The sequence below is a fragment of the Trachurus trachurus genome (assembly GCF_905171665.1).
Source record: "Trachurus trachurus genome assembly, chromosome: 12".
In the NCBI taxonomy this organism is placed as follows: domain Eukaryota; kingdom Metazoa; phylum Chordata; class Actinopteri; order Carangiformes; family Carangidae; genus Trachurus; species Trachurus trachurus.
This window is the reverse complement of record NC_139908.1, coordinates 2,893,315-2,920,392: the sequence shown is the minus strand read 5'-3', so window position 1 is coordinate 2,920,392 and position 27,078 is coordinate 2,893,315. Positions and strand designations below refer to the sequence as shown.

Here is a 27,078-nt window from a genome sequence, read left to right as displayed (position 1 = left end):
CAAGTCTTGTATGCAGCTGTGTTCTCATGAATCAAATTTAAAACACACTCACACTTCCTCAGACCAGGTCTCAGTCTCTGAGGTCCACAAAGGTCCAACCTGGAGGAAACAAAGTCAGGTTCAACTTCATCCACCTTCACTCAGTTAATCAGTTCAGTTAGTCAGAGACAAGGACACATTGTAAGAGCTGCTGTTGTCTGTCCATCTGTCCATACCTGAGAGTCTTCAGTCTCCAATCTGGATCCTCCAGTCCAGCAGACAGCAGCTTCATTCCTGAGTCTCCTGGATGATTGTAGCTCAGGTCCAGCTCTCTCAGATGGGAGGGGTTGGAGCTCAGAGCTGAGGCCAGAGAAGAACAGCCTTCCTCTGAGACCTGACAACCTGACAGACTGAACACACACACACACACACACACACACACACACACACACACACACACACACACACACACACACACACACACACACACACACACACACACACACACACACACACACACACACACACACACACACACACGCTGAATCAGTGTGAGTTTTGTCTTCTTCAGATAAAATACTTTATACTTTTATACTTTATTTTATACTTTATTTTACAGGATAGCCCCTTGAGATGTGCCATCTCATTTTTGAGGGGGTCCATGTTATCAACGGAAATACAAACATACTTAGTACATTATAATATACAAAGAAAGTAAGCAGAAGAAACAACAAACAAACAAACAAACAAAAAAAAAGAGAACAGACACATGATACAATAGCCTATAAAGACACAGACGCCCATTCACACACACTCTACAATGCTCTATCGATCTTGACTCCCCCCATACAACACACCAGTAAATAATAAAAATAAATAGATGAAATAAAATACAGTAGTTGATTTGATTAGTTACACTTCATGTCAAAGGGACCTTACATCACAGACAGGAGCAGGGTGTTTGAGGGTAGGTAAACAATGATGATTTGAAACGAAGAAAAGAGGATATGGACCTAATTGAACCAGGGAGATTATTCCAGTCAGCAGGGGCTTTGTATTTGAATGCACGTCGACCAGATTCTTTATTGATTCTAGGGGTAAAAAAGAAAAGTTGACCAGTATGCCTAAGGTTGTATTGTGAACTGAAGGGAATCAAATATTGTTTCAAATATAAAGGGAAATTGCATTTGAAAATAAATAATAACCAGTGCATATGCCTTCTGGATTTGGGGGCCAGCCAGTTCAAAGACTGGTACATATGACAGTGATGGGTCATTTAAGGACACCTGAGAATAAATCTACATAAACAATTATACAAGACAGAAAGAGGGTGAAGATTTGTTTCTGAGGTGTTCTGATAGATAACATCACCATAGTCAATTATTGGGAGTATCAGTTGTGTTATGATTCTTTTACGAACTTGAAAGGAAAAGCATTCAATAGACCGATAGAGGGATTTCAGATGAAAATAGATTTTCTTGGAAACTGAGTCAATGTGGAATTTAAAGGATAGCTGTGAGTCAAGCCAAAGACCCAGGTATTTGAATTCTTCAGTTTTTACTAGTGCTGTTCCATCAAGGAAACTAATACACCAGTTAGTACTTGCAGGTAAAGAATTGGGTCGAGTGCAAAACAACATGGTGTATGATTTTTTCTTATTCAGTTGCAATTTGTTTGAAGAAAACCTATTTTGGATTGAAATAAAGTCAGATTGTAATGAATGCTGGATTTGCGAAATATCAGAGCTAGACGAGTATATTACTGTGTCGTCTGCATATAAATGAATTTGGCAATGAGAACAAGTTTGTGGAAGATCATTGATAAAGACTGAGAATAGTAAAGGACCTAAGGATGAGCCTTGCGGCACGCCTTTATCAATGATCTTAAAACCAGACTGGCAACCTTGGAAAGAGACACATTGACTTCTATGATGAAGGAAAGAGTTGAAAAATAATAAAGAATCAGGAGAAAGACCAACAGAATACAATTTGTCCAAAAGAAGATAATGATCAACCATATCAAATGCTTTAGTAAGGTCAATAAATATAGCACATGTGTGCATATTGTTATCAAATGCTGATGAGATATCACTGGTAACTTTTAGGAGTGCAGTGGTGGTCGAAAAATGTGGTCGAAAACCAGATTGATGAGGAGTTAAGTTATGGTCATTAAGATATGAGGATAATTCAAAAAAACAATTTTTCAAATATTTTTGTTATGGAATTGATAATTGAGATTGGCCTGTAATTATTGACATCTGTGGTGTCACCCCCTTTATGAATAGGGGTTACCCTGGCACATTTCCAGGATGAAGGAACTTTGCAAGTTGCTAAAGATAAATTAAATAGATCAGACAGAGGAAATGACAAAATATGAGAGGCCAATTGACCCTTCGCGTAAGCCCCGCCCCCTTGGTTACTGTTGCTACGGCGGGCAAGCTTTCACTCCCAGCCATGCTCCTGGCAGTATTTGGTATCGATTTCAAAGGAAATATCAGCAAATTTCTGGATAAACTGTTCTGAGATAATAGAGAGAAGAAGTCACAAAGATCATTCATAGTTTTCAGTGACGTGTGACTCGCGCAGGAGGATAAAACATCTGTTCAACGACACGACTGGACAATGTACAGAGCAGCAGTAAGGGCTGGTAATTTTACCGTCTATCAACCCACGAAGACTTACGTCATCTCACTGGTCATGAAACGTTGTCAAACTGCAAGTTTTTGGGCGATTGTGAACCACATACAGCTTTCGCTGCTGTTTTGTTTTCTCCCACCGCTGTATCAGTCAGTGAAAGCAGTCCCTGCCTGGAGGATCCCTCGCCTGATAGCCCAGGTAAAAGCCCTAAAAGTACAGCTGTCATTTCGGAGGTGAACATATGGTTATCCCCATATTTACACTTGCTCAAGTCGAAAAAAAAGTCCGCTCGTATCTGAACATCTCTATATTGCTGCTGCCGCCGCCGCCGTAGTAGCAGCAGCAACAACAACATCCTTCTCTACAAACAAATGTTTTTCGTCCTAGTCTCAAAATGTGTCCACAAAAGCAAACGTAATGACTCACTGCGGAAAGCTTGCCAGGCCTATAGTTACGGTTGCTAACGTAGGATTGGACAATAGCCGTTTGTGGGAGGAGTTGGCGAAGGGTCAATTGAAAAAACGTAATCTCCAGACCATCTGGACCAGCACTGCATCCAGAGTTAGGATTATCAATAACACCTTGGACATCAGTTGGTGTGATTGTTCCAAAAGAGAAGGAACTACCACACCTACTCGGAGTTGGGAAAGATTCAGAGTAGGAGTGAGGGCCAGAACTGCCAATGGTAGAAAAATGCTGGCTAAATGCCTCTGCAATTAATAGTGGTTCGCTGACACTTTCATTGTTTATTCTAAAATGCGTAGTAGGATTTCCTGTGGATTTATTAGTTATGCTATTTATTCTCCTCCAAAATTGTTTTGGGTTCTTAAAATCAGTGGCTAAACAGTCTTTATAATAATTTGCTTTAGCATTTCTAGTATGTGTTTTACATTTATTCCTCAGCTCCTTGTAAGTGCTCCAGTCAGCAGGATCCTTTGTTGTACGGTGTTTTTTCCATGCCTTGTCTCTTTGTTTAAACAACTGTATGAGATCTCCTTTTATCCACGGCAGATGTCGACCCTTGACTTATTTATTGTCCAGGGTGCATGTTTATTGATAACCTCAACAAATTCTGTATATAGAAAGTTCCAAGCGTCTTCAACAAATGGTATTAATTGAAATCTCTCCCAATTTATACTTAAAATATCGTGGATAAAGAGTTCAGGGTTAATATTATTAGCTTTTCGGACTTAAATTTGGGAGGAAGATGGGGCATTTTGATTTTCCAGACGCAGAAGACAATTGAATGGTCACTGAAGGAGTCAGGTAATATCCCAGAGTGTGAGATTCTGTCAGGATGGGAAACTAAGATCCAGTCAAGCAAGGAGGAAGAACTGGGACCAACTCTCGTCGGTTCAGTGATCAATTGTGTTAGGTTTATGCCATTAAAAAGATTACGATCATTGTAAGAGGAAGAGGTAACCAATTTGAGTTAAAATCACCCAGTATAATTTTTTCACTAGTGCAATCTAAAGAATTGATTGTGGTCAGAATACATTTGGTAGTTTCAGCAGGAGCATTAGGAGGTTTATAGATGTTACCTATGATCAGCCGTTTGTTCTCATGTAATGTTATTTTAACAAAGAGGCATTCAAAGTGCAGAGGATTCACCGTTGGTGAGACTAGTTCTGAAGCCAAATTTGAGGAGACATACGTCAAGAGACCCCCTCCTCTTGAGCCTCTGTCTTTTCTATATAAAACATAATTATCAAGGTTAACTTCATTATCAGAAATATTATTGTTCAACCAAGTTTCAGAAAGCGTAATTACATGAGGTTTATTATAGGTGAGCCAGGCTTTCAGTAGATCAATTTTAGGCCACAAGCTCCTAGTGTTCAAATGAATGACATTCATACCTTTAACAGAATTCATTGACCCAAGATAACCGCACAGCTCAGTTTACTATGGTTTTACTGCATTTGCGGCACGTTTTACGGCAAACAGTTGTTGAGCAGCACTACCATAACAGCTACAGCTGCAAGTTTGTAAGGAAAAGAAAAGCAAAACAACAACTAATAGTTCAGTGTCAGCCCAATGATGCAGTGGCAACAATAGAGGAGGCCAACGACATTCAGTCCAAAGCAGAAAAGAGAAGAAAAAGAAGTAGAAGAGGGAGAGAGAGAGGAAAAAAAAGTTGCTAAAGTTTAGATGCTAACGTTAGCTGTGACTACTGACACTAGGCTGTCATATCAGAGTCAATGGAGGAGTCAATGGGTGAGAGTTCATCAAGGAATGTCTCTGCTTCCTCAGGAGTACGAAAGAAAAGTGTCTTACCAGCATGGACAACTTTCAGAGTGCAGGGAAAGATCAGAGCATATTTGATATCCTGATCACGTAGCTTCTTTTTTGCCGTATCGAACCCCCGACGTCTCTGGACTAAGCCGGCGGAGAAGTCCGGGTAGATGTAGACTCGAGTTCCTTTGTATTGGAGAGGCTCCTTCTTCTCCTGGGAAAGTTTCAAAATCTTCAGCTTGTCCTGGAAGTAGTGGAACTTTACCAGGATTGGTCTTGGTCCCTTGGCTCTGAGGTTGTCCCTGACGGCCGTGCGATGGCAGCGCTCGATCACAGGAGGAGTGGAGAAATTCGCTTCACCGAGGAGCTGCACCACGAGATGTCTCATGAAGCCCAGGATATCATTCCCCTCGGCCCTTTCGGGAATGCCGATGAAGCGTAGGTTCGAGCGCCTGCTCCGGTTCTCGGCATCTTCAGCCCATGCTTTCAGGTCGGTGTTTTCCTTTTCAAGCGTTTTTACACGTCAGGTCTGTTATGTTGTCTTTGTTAGAGCTGACTCTCTGCTCAAGCTCGTTGACTTGCTCTCCAAGCATATGGAGTGAGCTTTCAATCTTTGTCAGACTTGCACCAAGTGGATCAATTTTAGTGTCTATGTGTGTAGTCATGTTGCACATCATTTGTTGCATCTTGTCCATGATGCTTTGGAGAGAAATTGGCTCGTCACCCATTGTGAAGCTGGCAGCTTTTCCACCCGAAGTAAAGAGAGGCCTGAAGTCCAGACAACTCGATGGTTTGGTGCTAAAGGCTCGTTATTTTTGTATCCTTAGGATGAGCACAAGTAGCTGATTAACACCATCAAAGTTTAGTGTGGAAAATATGCGTCCCAGCAACCTTAGTATACAGATAGTTGAACCATCAGACTGCAGCTTGTAACACACACACACTCACTTCACGGCAGCCATCTTGAACGTACATACCAGGAACACAAAATATTATTATTATTAATAGTACAAATATTAAACTATTGGTGTCTGCAACTCTGCAGCCCGATTCTGCAAACCTTCCCACTTTATTATTACACCTCATTCAATGCAAGATCATAAAAGATATATGAAGCTTTGCTAAATTCACCCTACCTGAGAGTCTCCAGTTTACAGTGTGGACTCTCCAGTCCACCAGACAGCAGCTTCACTCCTGAGTCCTGCAGGTTGTTGTCACTCAGGTCCAGGTGTCTCAGACTAGAGGACTGGGAGCTGAGGACTGAGACCAGGGCTTCACAACTTTTCTCTGAGAGGTTACAGCTGCTCAGCCTGAAAGGAGAACAACCAGACAAAAGGAACCAGTAACTTTGAACTTGACAAAGAGAAAAAGTTAATCCAAATGGATATACTGTATATGCACTTACAGAGCTTTGTTGGAGGCTTTGACCACTGGCAGCAGCCTCAGAAGAGCCTCCTCTGAAGCAGAGTATTTCTTCAGGTCAAACTTGTCCAGATATTTTTCTGATGACAGTAAGATGAAGACCAGAGCTGACCACTGAGCAGGAGACATTTCATCTGTGGAGAGACGTCCTGATCTCAGGGACTGTTGGATCTCCTCCACTAGAGAACGATCATTCAGTTCATTCAGACAGTGGAACAGGTTGATGCTTTTCTCTGCAGACAGATTCTCACTGATCTTTGTCTTGATGTACTGGATGATTTTTTTTTTGTTTTGTGAGCTACTTCCTGACTTTGATGTTGGAACTCGTAGGAGAGTCTGATTGGTCTCCAGTGAAAGACCCAGGAGGAAGCGGAGGAACAAGTCCAGGTGTCCATTTGGACTCTGTAAGGCCTCGTCCACAGCGCTCTGGTAGAAAGATTCTGATTCAGGTTTTTCTCTTGAGACTTTAGACCACCAGGACGTTGTTTGTTGTTGTGACATCAGATTGATTCCAGATTTGATGAAGGTCAGATAAACATGAAGAGCAGCCAGAAACTCCTGAACACTCAGATGGACGAAGCAGAACACCTTGTCCTGGACCTGGTACAGGCCTTTCTCCTCTTTAAAGATCTGTGTGAACACTCCTGAGTACAGTGAGGCTGCTATGATATCGATGCCACACTCTGTCAGGTCTGATTCATAGAAGATCAGGTTTCCTTTCTGCAGCTGCTCAAAAGCCAGTTTTCCTAGAGACGTGATTATCTTCCTGTTCTCTGGACTCCAGTGTGGATCTGTCTCAGCTCCTTCATCATACTTGAGCTTCTTCAGTTTTAGATGAACCACCAGGAAATGGATGTACATCTCAGTCAGGGTCTTGGGCAGCTCTCCTCCCTCTCTGGTCTTCAACAGCTCCTCCAGAACTGTAGCAGTGATCCAGCAGAAGACTGGGATGTGGCACATGATGTGGAGGCTTTGTGATGTCTGGATGTGGGAGATGATCTCTCTGGCCTGCTCCTCATCTCTGAACCTCTTCCTGAAGTACTCCTCCTTCTGTGGGTCAGTGAACCCTCTGACCTCTGTCACCATGTCAACACAGTAAGGAGGGATCTGATTGGCTGCTGCGGGTCGTGTGGTTATCCAGAGGCGAGCAGTGGGAAGCAGTTTCCCCCTGATGAGGTTGGTCAGCAGCACGTTGACTGAAGTGGACTCTGTCACATCAGTCAGGATCTCAGTGTTGTGGAAGTCCAGAGGAAGTCGACACTCGTCCAGACCGTCAAAGATGAAGACGACCTGGAACTGATCAAACCTGCAGATTCCTGCTTCTTTGGTTTCAGAGAAGAAGTGATGAACAAGTTCCACCAAGCTGAACTTTTTCTCTTTCAGCACATTCAGCTCTCTGAAGGTGAAGGGAAATGTGAAGTGTATGTCCTGGTTGGTTTTATCTTCAGCCCAGTCCAGAGTGAACTTCTGAGTTAAGACTGTTTTCCCAATGCCAGCCACTCCCTTTGTCATCACTGTTCTGATTGGTTGGCCTCTTCCAGGTGGGACTTTAAAGATGTCTTCTTGTCTGATGGTTGTTTCTGGTCTGTCTGGTTTCCTGGACGCTGTTTCAATCTGTCTGACCTCATGTTCATCATTGACCCCTCCAGTCCCTCCCTCTGTGATGTAGAGCTCTGTGTAGATCTGGTTCAGAGGGGTTGGGTTTCCGGCTTTACAGATCCCCTCAAACACACACTGGAACTTCTTCTTCAGGGCAGATTTGTGTTCACGACGACAAACTGCAGTATGACTTTCTAAATAGAGAAAAAAAATAAGATCAATAAATGAAATGTGAAGTCAAAATTTTAACATCTAATTGCACTTAAGCTTTTTATAATTTAGAAAAAAAAAGTTTGGAAAAGTTATTTCAGTCAATCATATTTGATAAAACTAATTGGTGTACCTCATTGTAAAGGTGACTAATAGGCTTTCCAACAATATAAACTCCAACACCAATTGGTTCATTAATGATTGACTGAAATAACACTTTAGGAGTTTATTTCACTCTATCTCTATCTACTAGAAAATGTTCTAGAAATTCTCTTACTGCTCTGCAGACAGTCAGCCAGCTCCTCCTGCTTCATCCTCCTCAGGACGTTCACTGTGATCTTCAGAAATGACTCTCTGCTCCTCCTCTGATCTTCATCATCACCACCCACTACCTCATCATCATTGTCAGGATTATCTAATAATCCTGGGCAATTTGGACTCAGAAGTTTTTGGGCTCTCTTCAGCTCGTTCTTCACAAAAGTGACAATGTTCTCCTCCAGCAACTGGAAAAACAATAGCATGCAGTTTAAACTTCACCTTCAGTATAAACACAATTGATCAAACATCAGATCATCAGTCACCAGCTTAATCCTTTGATGGGCACTGCCACCACTTCTCTTCACAACAACACACACATTTACACACCATAAATATGGAGTCCAGGTCTGTGTGATGCTGCTTGGTGGACTGATCACTGAGAACCTCTGAGGTCTCCTGGAGATCTCTGAAAAAATCACACAGCCAACAAACAGCACAGAGACAACAGACACCATAAACACAACACAAGATACACAACAAACACAACAAGGTCAGTTAAACATGATCTAAACATAGGACATTGTTGAAAAAGAGAAGGACACGATTAAATAGCACAAAAGCATGATAACATTGAATAAATACCACTCAAGACTACAGCAGTGCCAAGTTTGACCCTAACAATGTTTATTAAATATCTGACTGCTCAGGAACGAAAGATTTCCTCAGTCATTCAGTAGAACACAGAGGCATCACTAGTAGCTCACTGAATGAACTTCAAAGACCTTTAAAGGGGAAATATGATCGAAATATCACTTTCTGAAGGTTCTTTAACATATTTGGGTGTTTGTCTTGCCTTCTGGTCCCCTAAATGTGAGAAAAAAAGAGTAATTTGTAGGCTCCCCAGGTTATATGTGGTTTTACGAGCTGTTCCCTCAATTGTCATCCAATGATGTCATTTGTTTTCAAATTTGCATAATCCCACCCCTACCTGGTACCAGTAGAAGGGGCGGGGCAAGCAGTGGTTCATTTGCATTTAAAGGGACAGGCACTGAAACCAGCCGTTCTGAACAGGTCTGTTTTGAGAGGATGAAAAGAGTTGTGTTTGATTCTTGGGGTATTTTGACTGAAGCATGTCACATGTCACATAGATGTCTTTAATGCTCCGGTGTGTAGGATGGGAGAAAAACCGTGACATCTACCGTTCAGATTTTTTTAGATTTTTTAGATTGCAGCACTCGCTTGCTCGCACTCACTCCTTTCGTCTGCAAAGTGACGGTGGCCTCTGAGGACAAAAAAATTTGTTTACCATGACTGGGACGACTGGGAGTATTTCAGGAGCATGGAGCGATGAGGTGAAGAACTAAACCATTTTACCATATGTCTGCTGTTTTCTACTCCTTCTTCTTTCCTTCCATCGTCTTCTTCGTCTTTGTTTATGAACGCCAAACTTGTGAAACACGCTCTCTGACTGGCTGGATTTTCTATTTGGGCTGCCGTACAAACATGGCAGCGCAAGATGGCGATGCTCTCAAGACCCTTGCTATATGTAGTATATATAAAAGAATAATAATTTATAGCAATTATACGCTTACACAAACCTAGGAACTATTTTAATTTGTGGAAAAGGGGCAGAATATGTCTCCTTTAAAAACATTATGCAGTACGCTGGTTTTCTTGGCTCAGGATCAGTTTTAATTTTGACCTAGTTCTCTTCTCAACAATGACCTCAAGAGACTCTGGGACTAGGCCAATGACTGATCCGGTCCTTCTGATCACCTTGATTGAAGTAAAATCCTGGATGGCCAAAAACTTAAAACTTAGACTTTAATGAAAATAAGATGGAGATCATAATGCTTGGGTGCAATCTATCAGATTTTCCAAGTGATTTTCTGGGCTAACTGGAAAATGTAAGCAAGATCACACAACAATCGTCTTGGCCTCACTTCACTGGCTCCTGGTTTCTTTTTAAGGTTTTACAGTTTGTTGTCTTAATGGGCTGGTTCCCCAGTACCTTACTGAGCTCCTACATATCCATGCACCTGCCAGAGTACTGAGATCAGCCAATCAGCTGCTACACAACTCGGTCGAAGACAGAGGGTGACCAAGTTTTTACTGCGGTTGCTCCTCAGCATTGGAACAGCCGTGGCTCATCTGGTCAGCGGAGTCAATATAGACGTTTAAATCCTCCCTAAAAATGCGCTTTTTCTCCCTAGTGTAGCCGATAATAATCTGGCCCTCTGCGTTGTGTTTCAGTACGGAATGCCCCAGGTGGGGTTCGAACCCTGGTCTCCGGCACAGCGGGCAACGATGCAAACCATTAATTATGCCAAGAGGTCAATGACCACTTGGCACCCAGACCCTCTGTTACACCAGCATTCAGTTGAGTTGATACATTTGTCTTTTACTTGTAATTTGTGTGTTTATTTAAAACTCATTTGTATTTATGTATTATGTATTTTATGGCATTTTAATAATGGCATGTTTTCATTAATCTGTGCAGCACTTTGGTTGTTTTTAAAGTGCTCTGTAAAGTTTGTGGAAAGTTGAGTTTTTACAGATGTTTTCTATGAACAACATGACATGATGAAGCAAAATTTTGAGCTTCTAGAGAATAATAAGGTTTTACCTTTCTGTGATGTCATCAAGCTGAGCCATAGGCCGGTCACTCTTCATGGACACACAGCTGGGGACAACAGACTGTTGTCCACTTTTAAAATTATAGGGTGGATCCAGAGACATGTTACTCTTCATGGACACACAGCTGGGGACAACAGACTGTTGTCCACTTTTAAAATTATAGGGTGGAATCAGAGACATGTTACTCTTCATGGACAAACAGCTGGGGACAGGAGAGTCTTCTCTCTGCTTCTTGGTGCTGGTAACAAGGAAAATAACAAATAATGAGATATACTGAACCTTATAATGACCCAAATAAACATCAAATCACATGAGAAATCAAGTTGGTTTTTACTGATGCTGCCCAGTATCACCAAGAATGTCAAGTAAGCTCAATAAAAACAGTGTGAAGAGTCATGGACAGTTAGAGATCCTCATCTCACCTCTGAGCTTTGGTCTGGCTCTCATGTTCCCCCCTCAGAGTGGTTTTAGAGGGAGGGGCTCCCTCCTCTCTGTCCTCACATTGACTCATAGCAGAGCCCCCACCTTCACACAAACACAACAACAGGCTTCATCACAACAAGACACAACAAGAGTTAATGGTAGTTTTAAACATTGATACAGCAGAAGTGATGTTGTTATAGTCCATACTGATACATTCACTCTCAGTCCAGAGGAATCATTGTACTATGTTTTAATCAGAAGAAAGACATTTGAAGACATATATTAAATACAATGTTTAAAACAAATAAAACATAAAAATAATAATGTATTTAAAGATTCCATTAATGATCTTCCCTGAGTCAAACTGCTGTTGATTCTTCCTCCAAGTAACAACAATAACACATCGTCCTTTGACCTTTGACTGAATATTTGCTCTTGAACAGATTAATCAAGGAAGGGAACAAGGCTCCAGTGAAGACAAGTCTGTACTAGTGAGGACTGTGTTTTAAGGACATGGAGTATGATTCATTTTGACCAAAACTGCAAAAACAGTTCGTTCACTTTCTGCATTTATTTCTCGGGTCTCAGGTTACAATCAGACCTCCCTCTCTCTCTTCTCTGCTCTCTGGACTGGGCTGCCTGGCTGTTCTTTTGGGCTCATACGCCTTTCCGTAGACAACGGTTCTCACAGATCTGCTTCTATCAGGCAGCTAAACCACATCCTCTCTAAGTAAAATATAAACAGTCTGTAAGTCACGTATCACAAAATGATACGTGACAGCTCAATGTCTAGGCTATGTGACCAATGGCATGTAGCCAACCACCAACCAACTAGAATTCACGACACCACCATTCTACTGAAATACAACAATACAATAATACTACACTAAATTGAAATGGAAATGAGTCTGGCAAATTTTGTTTTGTCTTTTTTTTATGGAGAGCGCTTATGCGCCCTCACAAAGATTGCGCCCTGGGCAGTCGCCCACATTTCCCATAAAACCAGCCTGACACAAATGTGAAGTTCCTAAATAAGTGCCACTTCATAACAATATTTAACTCAATTTGAAACAGCATCAAAAGCTTTTCTCATGTCCCGTCAAACAGTAGCTTGTCTGTCTCTACCGTCAAACAGTAGAGACAGCAGTAGCAGCAGCAGCAGCAATTCCTCCTGAAATCAGCTTGAAATCTTGGTAATCCTGAGTATTTTCTCACTCAACTGTTGCTCCCTATGCTCACAATTGTCTACTTACTCCACACAAGAGGCAATTTTGAACACAAAACTTAAAACACAAGAGAAAAGTCAATGAAACAAATAGAGCAAAATTCAAACTAAAGGTTGGCAAGTATACATGGACTGAAATCCTTCAATCTGTAGACCCACAAAAGGCCTTGACATTGTTTTCAGAATATCTCTCTCAGGCTTATGATTTCAGTTTTCCATTACGCCTGGTGTCTCCCAAACCTCATCAGACACTGATTAAACCATGGATAACTCCAAGCATTATGAAGTCTCTGAACACTAAACATAAATTATACAAAAAAAATATAGCCTATATATATAAAACATCAAAATTACATCAAAACCCTGGCTAACCTGTTTAAGAAACCCAGTTCCACAAATAGAACATTTTTAAAATGTAATACGAATCATTTTATTAAAATCAAATAGTTTGTTTTGTTTTTGTTTTTACATGAAAATAGCCTTTTAAACTATTCTTTAAACTAACCGCCATCAGTGTGTGAATGTGTGTGTGAATGGGTGAATGTGATGTACTGTAAAGCGCTTTGGGTATCGTTACAGGTAGTAAAGCGCTATATAAAGACAGAACATTTACCATTTTACCATTTATTCTAAGTTGCAGCTCTTATATAGATAAAAATATGATAGTGCTAAGTTTCAGTCGTGTGAAGCCTATCTTCCACAGACACACCTCACAGTGACAGTCCTTACACAAGACAAAAAGGAAGTGAACCACAATAAAATAACTTCTCACGAGTTTCAACACAAAATACACAAGTAAATAATTAGTTTGCATGTTTTACCATCTCTGGAGCAACGAGTGTGTGTTGTTTCGATGAGAAGGCAGCAGGTAGTCTAGTGCCGTGCATAGAAGGGAAGTGAGTACTTTGAAAGAGAAAGTATGTCAACCATGTCTAAGTGCTGGCCGGTCACGCCCTCCAAAAGTTCCTGGAAGTGGTTGACAGCAATTGGAAACAATAGGAAAACCACGATAATCAGTAACGTCAATAAATGCTATGTGTCAAGGTCGCCACTCTCTTTCTCAAGGCACTCTATCCTATATGTATATCTATGATTTTCACGCCCCAGTGCACGGTTCCTGTTTTTATTTTCATTTTTTTCATTATAAGCTTTAAAGGAAAAGTTTGCCAAAAAATGAAATTCAGTCATTAGTCAGTACGTTTACATGCAGAGCTTAATCGAGCTAGGCTCAAAATTCGATTTTGGCGTCAAGTCGGACTTCTGTCCTTGTCTCAATATACATGCAACTGAAAAAAACGAATAACTGACAGGGTCCGCCCCCTCATGCGGCGTCACCTGTTGTTTCAGCGGGTTAATACGCCGCCCTGTCCTGTTGACGTTTCTGTCACCTCCTAAAAAACTGAATATAAACAATTTAGTAAGCTTAATAATAAATTCTCAACTGCAGTTCCCGACCAGATGCGCCAGTCTGGGCTGGATGCGCGCTGAGAATAGGATACGGGCTCTCTCTCTCTCTCTCTCTCTCTCTCTCTCTCTCTCTTCTTTTTAAAAAAAAATAAAACACTCTTGCTGGTTGCGCTGTGTGAAATGCATTGAATCTGCGCTGATGTTGGGTTTTTTCTTTACTTTGCGGGGTTCGGGCGGCTTCTCTGCTCCACTTTGTGCCGTCTCTGCGGTTGTGGAGCATGCGCACATGCATTGTCCAGTTATACTCTGACTAAGGTGTTTACATGACGGAGAAAATCGAATTCCAATCGCATTATCTGGGTGTCTTAATCGGAGTTCTCAACTCCGATTTCAGTCGGACTAAGGTGTTTACATGCACTTCAGTTGTCCAGTTATAGTCGGATTAAGGCAATAATTCGTTTTTTTCAAGTGTCATGTAAACGTACTGAGAGACTCACCCTCACGCTGATGAATACTCCGGAGTAGATTTTTATTCCTCAAAGTGCATCTGGAGACCCGGGAGGCCAGTTCATAGTCCCACGAAAACTTTATATGAGAGTAATAGCGCCCGACACAAAAACGTCCATTCAACTACACAAAAACCTCCTTTATTTTTATCTTGCAAGTGGTGGACTGTCATACACACAAAAGTCTGTACGAGAGTGCACACTGAGATTTTTACATCAGATTACATAGGCACAAGAACAGGATGGAGCTATGTGCTCCTCCTAGGAGGCAGCATCAAACATTGTCCAATAACATTATTGCATTCTTGCAGAATAAGTTTGCAAGTAGAAGTTTGCACATTTGCGCATTGGGCTATTATAAGGTTAACTCATACAGGAAGCTAGTGGTTGCCTGTAACTGAAGGTTTGTTGTGTTTTTTTCACACCTCAGCATGTTCACATTTCGTTGTCTGAGTCGAGTCCTCGCCTGTTACATTATTGAGCAGCATTTTGGCTACAATCATGCTATAAAATGGTTTGGGGGAAGTTATGTATTTATCTGTGACTGTTGAAATAAAAAAAATAATTATATAGTATTTTTTTCAATGTGTAATTAAAATAGTCCCTTTCGCCCTGGTAAGGACTCATTGAGTCTTTGTGATAAGTCATACGTTTTTTATGGTTTTATATTTTAAGATCTTTTTTTTCATGTTATTTAAAGGATAATTTCCGTTTTTTACAACTTGGACCTTATTTCTAGCATAAAATACGATCATTTTACTCACCCAGATAACTTTGGTGTCATTTGGAGTTGTTTTGACGAAATTAGCCCCAGTGGAGCGGCGCGTATATCCGTATAATGCGAGAACACGGGGCACGCAATGCAGCCTCTAAATAACACATTATCCGCCACAAAACTCGTTCATTCGCCAATATTTTGTTATGATACACTAGTGTTATTCCCCTCCGAGCCCGTGGTGGCATGTTAACAACATGCTGCGCCTGTAGGTTGACTAGGCTACTAATCTCTGACCTGGATGATGTCATCTCTGACCGCTGCCCGGCGCGGCTAACTTGCTACCGCTAATGCTACGGTTTGTTTATGCGTGTTTCCGACTTGTCAGAACAAAATGAGCAGCTGGATGAAGTTCAGCTTACACAGGCTTCCTCTCCTCAACCTGGACTCACTAAAGCTCCGGCTAGTTGAGATAAAAATGGACCCGAATGCCGAAGCAGAATGATTATTATCAGAATGAGCCGGGCGGCGCTCAGAGATGACATCATCCAGGTCAGAGGTCAGTAGGTCAACCTACAGACCCCGGATGTTGATAACAGCTAACCCCGGACTCAGAGGGGAATAGCACTAGCCTATCAGAACTAAATATTGGTGAAATGAACGAGTTTTGCAGCGGATAATGTGTTATTTAGAGGCTGCATTGCGTGCCCCGTGCTCTCGCATTATACGGATATACGCGCCGCTCCACTGGGGCTAAATTCGTCAAAACAACTCCAAATGACACCAAAGTTATCTGGGTGAGTAAAATGATCGTATTTTATGCTAGAAATAAGGTCCAGGTTGTAAAAAACGGAAATTATCCTTTAACTTCTGATGGAAATCACACGAGAGTTGTAGTTCTATAGTCTGTCCACTAGGTGGTGGTAAGTCATATTCCAGGGAGCAATAGATGCAGGTTCATTGACAGCTGACAGTCACATCTCTGACCAACAGCAGAACACTTTGCATCAACTTGCATTTTGTCCAAAATGTTACATTTCAAATTGTCTGCAAAAAATCAACTATTAGAGGTGTTTATGAGTCCAGTGAATTACTTAAAGGGATATTTCAACATTTTAGCAAATTCTCCTCTCACCATAATCCCCATAGTCATAGGTTCATCACCTTTAATTATTGGTGCATGTTGTTTTGAGATCAGCGGGGCAGAGACGTGAGCTGCTCAGTGAACACAATGGAGGTGAACGGTACAGGTCCCCTGTCCCTCATCAAACTCATCAAATACACAATCCAACAACTCCACAACGCTCTGGTGGACAAGTTGTGACCTGCACATTCACCACGCTAGGAGATAATCATGTAACATTACATTATTGAAATCACTCCGCCCAGCAGAATGTAGTTTCAGACATGACTGAATTAAGTTATAAGTTTGTTTGTTTTTTCTTTTTTTGCATCACTAGAGCTGACTGACAAAGCAGCCAGGCTTCAGCATAATCACTGTATATTTTATCTGATACAGTAAAAGAAACAGCAGTCACGCAATTCAAAATTAGATTTAGCCTAATGTTTGCAAACACAATCATTCAACCTGCGTGCTCTGAACGCTCATCCATGACTGTCTGCAATGGTGTTAATCCTGACACACACACACACACACACACACACACTTAGACAAGCGACCCGACCCGACACTGTTTTAACAAGAAGTCTGAACCAGAACCTGCTGCAGGTGTTTCACAGTTTTATTATTGCACAGTAGGAATGTGTGTGTGTGTGTGTGGTGATAGACAGATGTTTTCACTTGATGCTCTTCCTCCTGTTGTGGAGGAGAAAGAAACTACAGAACTGATTTAGCTGATGGAGATCGAGGGGTTAAAACATTGATGTATTGGTATTTGATTTTTTTTTTTTTTTAAACGTTCAAGCAGAATTTCAAAATAAAAGTCACCATGTTTGAATTAATCTGATTATTGGGGTCAAAAACAAAAAAGGAACCAGATCATGGGATTAATTAGAGTATTGATTAGAAACAGTGTCGTTAACAGTTTTTATTTTCTGTCATGTTCAACCAGTTGTTTAATAAAGCTCTTTGTAAAACAGATTCTTCACCTCCTTTTATTCTGCATTCACCCAGGTGAAGTCCAGGTTTGTAGATCTGGACCTCGACTGGAGTAAAGTTATTATGTGATATTATAGATTATAGATTATAGATTATAGATCAGGCTTCCTGACATTATAAAACTTGATTATCTGCAGCACTGAAGCATCGACCTGCTGAGACTGAACAAACTTTAAATCACTGAAGTTGTTTTTAATGTGATCTGTGATGTTGCTGCTGTTTCCTGGATTAAAGACCAGATCTTTTATCTGTTGGTGTCTGAGATGTTTGATCAGCAGAGAACGGGTCGACTTTATTATCTGAACGTCTCAAATATTAATGTGAAGAGAGAACTGATCATGTCAGAATAGGGTGAATTTTCCCTCTTTATTATGGCCTAAGCGTCGACCAGTCAACCGACGATGACCCTATAGAAATTGTACTGTTTGTTGTTATTATGAAAAATTAATTGGCTTTTTGTGGGCTTTAAAGGGATATTCCGTTCTGTGTTTGTCAGCAACTCACCCTGAAGCCAGAGAAAAATGCAATCCTGACTTCAGCTCCACCTCGACATCAACAGACCTTTATTTGTCTTTTATACACTGTACAAAAACATAGCATTTATTATGTTTACATTAACATTACATCAACATTGTTCCAAAAAGGAGACGTTACATCCTTTCAGTTCATTTCAGTTTCCACTGTCTCAGATTTCTCATTCTGTGTGTTTATGTACAAGCAGTTAATAATAAAACAAAGCAATAAATTAAATAAAAATACCAATAAGCAGAGATGTCCTCCCAATTTGTTAGGACAGGGTAGGTCTGGCCCTTCAACCAATCAGGAACCCCCAGACCAGAACAGATTTGACTGGTCAAAGACCTGTAGGCTTGTTTTCAAAACAAATCCTGCCAACTCCACCTTTTAACATAAAGCTACAACATAATAAATGGAGAAAATTTGAAGGGGGCATACTTTCTTTCTGTATGCACTGTATCTCTTTATCTATCTATCTGTCTGTCTGTCCATCCTCAGGAGAGACAGTGAGACCTCCACAGGACACAGAGACACTGAGGAACCAGGACTGATCCAGAACCCAGGATACAGAGGTTCAGTGAAGGTGGTGTTGAAGGTGTGGAGGTGGATCAGTGAGTCAGAGGAGACTCTGTAGAAGGACAGAGAGCCAGCAGGACAGTTCACATACACTGCTACTCTGTTAGAGACACAGGAGGAGGAGATGGATGTTTCTGTGTTGTTGTGACAGACAGAGTAATGATCACCATAATCAGAGCAGCTCAGACTCCAGGACTGATCATTCCATCCAAGCCTACAGTCATCATCACCTCCTTTCCTGCTGATTCCTCTGTAACTCACTGATATTTCAACCTGTCCTCTCCACTCCACCTCCCAGTAACAGCGACCAGTCAGACCAGTTGAACACAGCAGCTGATAAAAGTGGTCAAATCTGCCTGGATGATCAGGATATGACTGATCCTCTGTCACATATGTCACCTTCCTGTTGTTGTCAGACAGTTTGAGGCGTCTGTTCACTGTGTCCATGTCCACTTCCAGTTCACAGGCGTCTGATGGAGAGAACAAGACACAACACAGCTGCAATTTATCATCTGTTCATTATCAACAACTTCACTGACAATTCATGAAAAAGAAGAATTCAAACATCAACAATCTTGTGCTTTTCTTCTGGTGTGGACCTGAGGATGAGGCTGATGAAGATCCACACCAATAAACACACGGAGTGAATAAAGTGTCACTAATGAAACTGGATCATCATCTTCCACTGCAGCACAAAGAAGCTCTGACCCATCTGCTTTCTAAAACTGTCATCTCCTCCACCAAAGAGCTCACACTTAGCATGAAGTCCACACACCTCTGACATCAAATCTCAAAGTGTCGTCTGCTACAAACAAGTTTCACAACAGTCTGGATGGTTTGGTCCAAAAGCTGCAGGGGCTGAACTCAGTGTTGATGAATATCCAGTCAGAGGACTAAGGCTCCACTGACTGGTGTTAAACTTCTTTCACTTCTACAGAATTACAAAGCAGTTCACATTAGGGTTGTTCGGTACTAGAGTGGTACCGGGGTACTGACGCATTTAAAACGGTACTATACTGCGCTTAGATGGGACCGGTACTTTCATTTTGCGCCGCCGGCAGCGGTGACGTCGCCACGTGAAGTCGCCTCATTGGGGACTTTAAAGGGATAGTTCAACATTTTGGCAAATTGGCCCATTGCCATAATCGCTACAGTCATAGCAGTAGGTTCATTACCTTTAATTGTAGGTGTAAGCTATTTTCAGTACGGCGGAGCGCAGCAGCAGGCTGCTCAGAGCTACACTATGGAGGCTAATGGAATTTCTTGGTTTCCCTCATTAAACTCATCAAATTCAACATCCCAAAACTCCACAGCGCTTTTGTAGACAAGTTGTGACCTGCACAACCACCACGCTATGAGATAATGACGGGACGATACGAAACGGAGCCGTTTTCGAGGTAAATACAGGGTAAATACGGAGACTGCTTGCTGAAAAACTGTCCCTGAACGCAACGCGCATCAGCAGTTTTGTATGAATTTACCTCGAAAACGGCTCCGTTTCGTATCGTCCCGTCATTATCTCATAGCGTGGTGGTTGTGCAGGTCACAACTTGTCTACAAAAGCGCTGTGGAGTTTTGGGATGTTGAATTTGATGAGTTTAATGAGGGAAACCAAGAAATTCCATTAGCCTCCATAGTGTAGCTCTGAGCAGCCAGCTGCTGCGCTCCGCCGTACTGAAAATAGCTTACACCGACAATTAAAGGTAATGAACCTACTGCTATGACTATAGCGATTATGGCAATGGGCCAATTTGCCAAAATGTTGAACTATCCCTTTAAGCAACGGCGGATTTTGCCACGGCTAAGGCAGCTGGAAATAAATCTCTCCTGGCGCTGGTGCCGTAGCCGTCAAATCCGTAGTAGTCATTAAGCAAGATGCTGCGGCTGCGGTAGCTGTCAGATCAAACAGCTGATCGCTCACGTGACAGGGTGAGGGTATAAACACAGCTGATGTGAGCGCAGACCTGTCAAAATGCCATGTCCTGCGTCAGGTCTGCTGCACAGCGTCAGGTGTAACTTAATATGAACGCAGCTCAAAGCGCCTCTCACGGTGACCAAGCTCAGATAAATACATTGGATCAGCTGTAGTTTATCGCGTGTCCTCCCGCATAAAGCCGCAATATACCGGAGCTCCTGAAAAAAACGCTATGTGTGGCGGAGCTGAAAACAGCTGAGTTCTCCTCTACTACAGCTGAACAGCTGACATGTGGTCAAGACGTACAGTGACCTGTCACACCTTCACTTCAACCTCAGACTGTCTGCTTCCTAGATGATCACACAGGGAGAGCATGGATGTGTGATGAGTTGTGTTACGGAGTCCTGTATCAATGTTTAGGCTTATTCGTCAGTGCTTAATGTTTATTTATTAATTAATAGGCCTAGCCTATATGCTGAGAAATAAGATTGTAGGCTAAATCAAACAAATCCTACAGGGAAGACCAATTTATGTTTAACAAACACACATAGATACACACACAAACACAGGCACATGGACAGGTGGAGCTGTAACGGTAATAATAAAAAGCACCTTGCTTCGTTTGTGGCTCGCTCACTCGCTCGCTGCGGCTCAAATTACAGTAGGGACTTTAAGCAACGGCGGATTTTGCCACGGCTATGGCAGCTGGAAATAGATCTTTGCTCCGCTGATCGAGACTGAAGCCGTTGTGCCGGCGTTGCCTGCCGTCGCCGGTGTTGTGTTGTCTGCATCTGCCATCTCTGCGGTATCGTCCGCCGCGGTCCCGACGTCGTCTTGCCCGGTCAAGTCCCCCGCGGTCTCGACGTCGCCGACCTCCGCCGCTAGCCTTGCGTTAGCCGTGTTAGCCGCCAAGCTAGTTCGCGCCTAGCTCCGTGAGGCTCGCCGTGACTACTGCCGCACCGCGGACCGAGGCAGCTCCGCTTCTGACACCATGTTGTGTTGTCTGCGTGTGTTCTTCAATAACGACACCGTATATTGTAGTTCTCTGAACGTTTACTCTCTCAGGTAAGGATGACACGTTACAGGCGCACATATCCACCTGGCCGATAACCGCGGAACTACCCAGCATTCAACATGTCTGTGAGGTCATCGTATCAACAAAATACAGTCACACCACAGCCGGCTGATCTACCACGGCAAATCAAACGTTCTCACGTTGTCGCTACAACGCGTGTCTCAGGCGAGTGAATGAAATGGTTTTCGTTGTATTTCTGAAATGAAACGTGTTTTACGGTTGATAGTGACACACTAACCCAGGGTTTTTCAAAGTGTGAGAGAGTGAGCCCCCCTTAATGAAAAATAAACAGCTGTGCGTTTATTTTTACTCTTTACTACTTATTTTACTCTTTACATTTTTATGCTGACGATACAGTTGTTTATTGCCATGTCGTTACTGTTGCCCTAGTCTTTGAACATCTGCGCAGAGCAGCAGCACAAACATAGTGACTTTATAGTGACGGATTTAGATTTAGAAATCATCCACACACTCTGTACGAACACCAGTTTATATGTTCAACACTGAGTGTGTCTGGTATTTGTACAGATGTGTCTCACATCTGGCCCCAGGTCTGCCATTCAGGGATGAACTGGAGGATAATTCCACCTCAGATCACTTTAATCATCTTTTCCATATCTTTGTGACATCAATTATAGCCTGTTGTGTTTATGGTTCTGTTGTTCTGCTCCACTGTTAATAACATGCATTGATTTGTTTTGTTGGATCCATGTGATCAGTTTGTTGTTTGTGGATTTAAATTCAATGAATTCTAACATCTTTCCAGCCACACTGACAAAAACAAAAGCTGAATCCTGAATGAAACTCTGGAGATATTTCTCTCTGGACAATGTCAAACTCTAGTGTAACACATGCAGCTGTGTTATCAATTATCAAATTTAAAAAAAAATTAAAACACACTCACACTTCCTCAGACCAGGTCTCAGTTTCTGAGGTCCACACTGGTCCACCCTGGAGGAGGAAACAAAGTCAGATCAATTTAATCCACCTTCACTCAGTTCATCAGTTAGTCAGAGAGACAGAGACACAGTGTGAGAGCTGCTGTTGTCTGCCCATCTGTCCGTACCTGAGAGTCTTCAGTCTCCAATCTGGATCCTCCAGTCCAGCAGACAGCAGCTTCACCCCTGAGTCTCCTGGATGATTGTAGCTCAGGTCCAGCTCTCTCAGATGGGAGGGGTTGGAGCTCAGAGCTGAGGCCAGAGAAGAACAGCCTTTCTCTGTGACCAGACAACCTGACAGACTGAACATGCGCGCACACACACACACACACACACACACACACACACACACACACACACACACACACACACACACACACACACACACACACACACACACACACAGATTAAATTTGTGTGAGTTGTGTGTTCTTCAGATAAAATACATGTCTGTCTGCAACACCTCATTCAATGATCATAAAAAATATATGAAGCCTTGCTAAATTCACGCTACCTGAGAGTCTCCAGTCTACAGTGTGGACTCTCCAGTCCACCAGACAACAGTTTCACTCCTGAGTCCTTCAGGTCGTTGTTACTCAGATCCAGGTGTCTCAGACTAGAGGACTGGGAGCTGAGGACTGCAGACAGAGCTTCACAACTTCTCTCTGAGAGGTTACAGCCACTAAGTCTGAAAGGAGAACAACCAGACAAAAGGTACCAGTAACTTTGAACTTGACCAAAGAGAAAAAAGTTAATCCAAATTTATATAATGTATGTGCACTTACAGAGCTTTGTTGGAGGCTTTGACCACTGGCAGCAGCCTCAGAAGAGCCTCCTCTGATCCAGAGTATTTCTTCAGGTCAAACACGTCCAGATTTTCTCCTGATGACAGTAAGATGAAGCCCAGAGCCGACCACTGAGCAGGAGACAGTTTATCTGTGGAGAGACGTCCTGATCTCAGGAACCGTTGGATCTGCTCCACTAGAGAACGATCATTCAGTTCATTCAGACAGTGGAACAGGTTGATGCTTTTCTCTGCAGAGTGAGTCTCTTCAATCTTCTTCTTGATGTACTGGATGATTTTTGTTTTGTTTTGTGAGCTACTTCCTGTTTTTGATGTTAGACCTCGTAGGAGATTCTGATTGGTCTCCAGTGAAAGACCCAGGAGGAAGCGGAGGAACAAGTCCAGGTGTCCATTTGGACTCTTTAAGGCCTCGTCCACAGCGCTCTGGTAGAAAGGTGTCAGTTCAGGTTTGTATCCAAAGACTATAGTCCACAGGATGGACGTCAGTGGAGCCACCCAGGATTTTCTTGGTTCTTCTAAGTTCAGGTTGAGTCCAGAGTTGATGAAAGTCAGATGGACATGAAGAGCAGCCAGAAACTCCTGAACACTCAGATGGACGAAGCAGAACACCTTGTCCTGGACCTGGTACAGTCCTCTCTCCTCTCTAAAGATCTGTGTGAACACTCCTGAGTACACTGAGGCTGCTCTGATATCGATGCCACACTCTGTCAGGTCTGATTCATAGAAGATCAGGTTTCCTTTCTGCAGCTGCTCAAAAGCCAGTTTTCCCAGAGACTCAATCATCTTCCTGTTCTCTGGACTCCAGTGTGGATCTGTCTCAGTTCCTCCATCATACTTGACCTTCTTCAGTTTTAGATGAACCACCAGGAAGTGGATGTACATCTCAGTCAGTGTCTTGGGCAGCTCTCCTCCCTCTCTGGTCTTCAACAGCTCCTCCAGAACTGTAGCAGTGATCCAGCAGAAGACTGGGATGTGGCACATGATGTGGAGGCTTCGTGATGTCTTGATGTGGGAGATGATCTCTCTGGCCTGCTTCTTCTTTCTGAACCTCTTCCTGAAGTACTTCTCCTTCTGTGGGTCAGTGAACCCTCTGACCTCTGTCACCATGTCAACACACTGAGGAGGGATCTGATTGGCTGCTGCAGGTCGTGTGGTTATCCAGAGGCGAGCAGAGGGAAGCAGTTTCCCCCTGATGACGTTGGTCAGCAACACGTTGACTGAGGTGGACTCTGTCACATCAGTCAGGATCTCAGTGTTGTGGAAGTCCAGAGGAAGTCGACACTCGTCCAGACCGTCAAAGATGAAGACGACCTGGAACTGATCAAACCTGCAGATTCCTGCTTCTTTGGTTTCAGAGAAGAAGTGATGAACAAGTTCCACCAAGCTGAACCTTTTCTCTTTCAGCACATTCAGCTCTCTGAAGGTGAAGGGAAATGTGAAGTGTATGTCCTGGTTGTCTTTGTCTTCAGCCCAGTCCAGAGTGAACTTCTGTGTTAAGACTGTTTTCCCAATGCCAGCCACTCCCTTTGTCATCACTGTTCTGATTGGTCGGTCTCTTCCAGGTAGGACTTTAAAGATGTCTTCTTGTCTGATGGTTGTTTCTGGTCTGTCTGGTTTCCTGGACGCTGTTTCAATCCATCTGACCTCATGTTCATCATTGACTCCTCCAGCCCCTCCCTCTGTTATGTAGAGCTCTGTGTAGATCTGGTTTAGAAGGGTTGGGTTTCCTGCTTTAGAGATCCCCTCAAACACACACTGGAACTTCTTCTTCAGGTACAATTTGTGTTGTTGACAAACTGCAGCAAGTCTTTCTAAATGGAGAAAAAAGATAATATTTTAACATATAGTAATTGCACATAAGAGTGGCCGTTATAATTTAGAAAAAAAGTTTGTAAAAGTTATTTCTGTCAATCATTGATCATATCATTGTGTGACCGATGTAATTTATTTTTTTGGTTCGGACTTGCCCTAGGTGAGGATCGATCCTCCAATTTTCCACACCGGAGGCGACAATGCTAACCGTTTCGCCAAGAAGTTGACAATCGCTTTGCAAATTGGTTAGTATGTCTTTTATGGGTGAGTGAGTTTACTTCCTGTACCGTTGTGACTGTGGCACGCCCACGAACCTCCGTTACAGTTGGAAATCCTGATTAGACATCTTTACAACGAGGTACAACTTGTTCGGATTGTGAATCCATGGAATGAGAGCAACAATTGAACACTTACGGGATCAGCTCGGGCATGCTGACCGTGCTAGAGTCACCAACACTAGCACGTTCAACCACGCTGGTTGACCTTCAACAACTCCTGGTTGAGTAATGGGATGTCATCCTACAGCTGAATGTGACCAGGCCAGTGACCAGCATGTGGAGTTGCCAAGATGTTGTGTTCCACACACTACTGAGGTCCCAGACAGTTTAAAATGAATAAAGTGTAAAAATGGCACACATGCTGTTTTTTCCACACGTGGGAGAGAGTGCAATCATCCAACCCACCAAGCAAGTCTGGACACATGGCGGGTCAGTCATATGCCGCGTTTCCACTACATGGTACTGGCTCGACTCGACTCGGCTCGGCTCTGGTACCAGGTACTATTCTAGAGAGCGTTTCCATTACAGGATAGTACCGGCTTTAGAGTGGCCGGTCGTCATAGCGACCGGCGGAAAAGCGACCATACTTGCATAGTTTGTTCATTTTAAAACATTTATTTATTGAAATGTGGTGATATCTGATGACCCGCGGCCACCGGTGACGACTCTCTGACCAATCAGCAGTCCGCAATGTTTACACGTCACATTTTAGTACCGCTTCAGCCGTTTTGGAACCGCGGCTGAGCAGGTACTAAAAAAATAGTACCGGGTACCAGATTCCAGGTACTTTTACGTAATGGAAACGCAAAAAGGCCGAGTCGAGTCGGTACCATGTAGTGGAAACGCGGATATATACACACCTGTGACTGACACACACCTGGCAGCACGGGAAGCTCAAAACAAGAGTAAATACCAACAGAAGAATATTGTGGAGGTTTTGGTACATTTTTTATAGGCGTTACCCACATGTTTAGCTGTGTTGCTCATTCCACAGATACTCGATCCTTACAAGTTGTGCCTTGATGTAAAGGTGACTAATCAGACTGTCCAACAATGTAAAATCCAACAGCAATTGGTATTATTAAAGGGGAGAAATGGTTGACTGAAATAATGTTTGAGGAGTTTATTTCACTTTATCTCTGCAGATAACATGTTCCATTCTTCTCAAATCTTTAGATAAATCCTCTTACTGATCTGCAGACAGTAAGCCAGCTCCTCCTTCCTCCTATTTGTTGGATATCTGTGAAGTGAAGAGATACATTTAGGGAAAAGGTACCTGGGGTCCAGTGACATGCAGTCAAAAACATTGTGCAGTGGATGGTTTTCCTGGCTCAGGATCAGTTTTAATTTTAACCTTGTTCTCTTCTCAACAATGACCTCAAGAGACTCTGGGACTAGGCCAATGACTGATCCGGCCCTTTTGATCATCTTGATTGAAGTAAATCCTGGATGGCCAAAAACTTAAAACTTCAATTTAAATGAAAATAAGATGGAGATCATAATATTTGGGTGCAATCCATCAGATTATTCAGATTCGTCTTGGCCTCACTCCACTGGCTCCTGGTTTCTTTTTAAGGTTTTACTGTTTGTTGTCTTAATGGGCTGGTTCCCCAATACCTGACTGAGCTCCTTCATATCCATGCACCTGCCAGAGCACTGAGATCAGCCAATCAGCTGCTACACAACTCGGCTGAAGACAGAGGGTGACCAAGTTTTGGAACAGCTGTGGCTTATTTGATTTGATTGTTATTTGTCTCAAACAAGCACATCAAAAGACAAACAATCTATGTAACAA

General features: G+C 42.6%; 1 protein-coding gene across 1 annotated transcript in view; it reads right to left on the bottom strand.

Annotated features, from left to right (window-relative positions):
* The window catches only part of LOC310994985 (NLR family CARD domain-containing protein 3-like), a gene marked incomplete at both ends in the record, with an annotated part of 43,838 nt that extends 17,994 nt beyond the window's left edge, over positions 1 to 25,844 (bottom strand). The window contains 6 exons of the mRNA XM_083983915.1: positions 53 to 99; positions 5,984 to 6,157; positions 22,517 to 22,690; positions 22,903 to 23,076; positions 23,174 to 25,004; positions 25,820 to 25,844. Of these exons, the coding sequence (XP_083840041.1) occupies positions 53 to 99; positions 5,984 to 6,157; positions 22,517 to 22,690; positions 22,903 to 23,076; positions 23,174 to 25,004; positions 25,820 to 25,844 (2,425 nt within the window). The remainder of the gene's footprint in view (positions 1 to 52; positions 100 to 5,983; positions 6,158 to 22,516; positions 22,691 to 22,902; positions 23,077 to 23,173; positions 25,005 to 25,819) is intronic.
* Between the last annotated feature and the right edge of the window lie 1,234 nt (positions 25,845 to 27,078).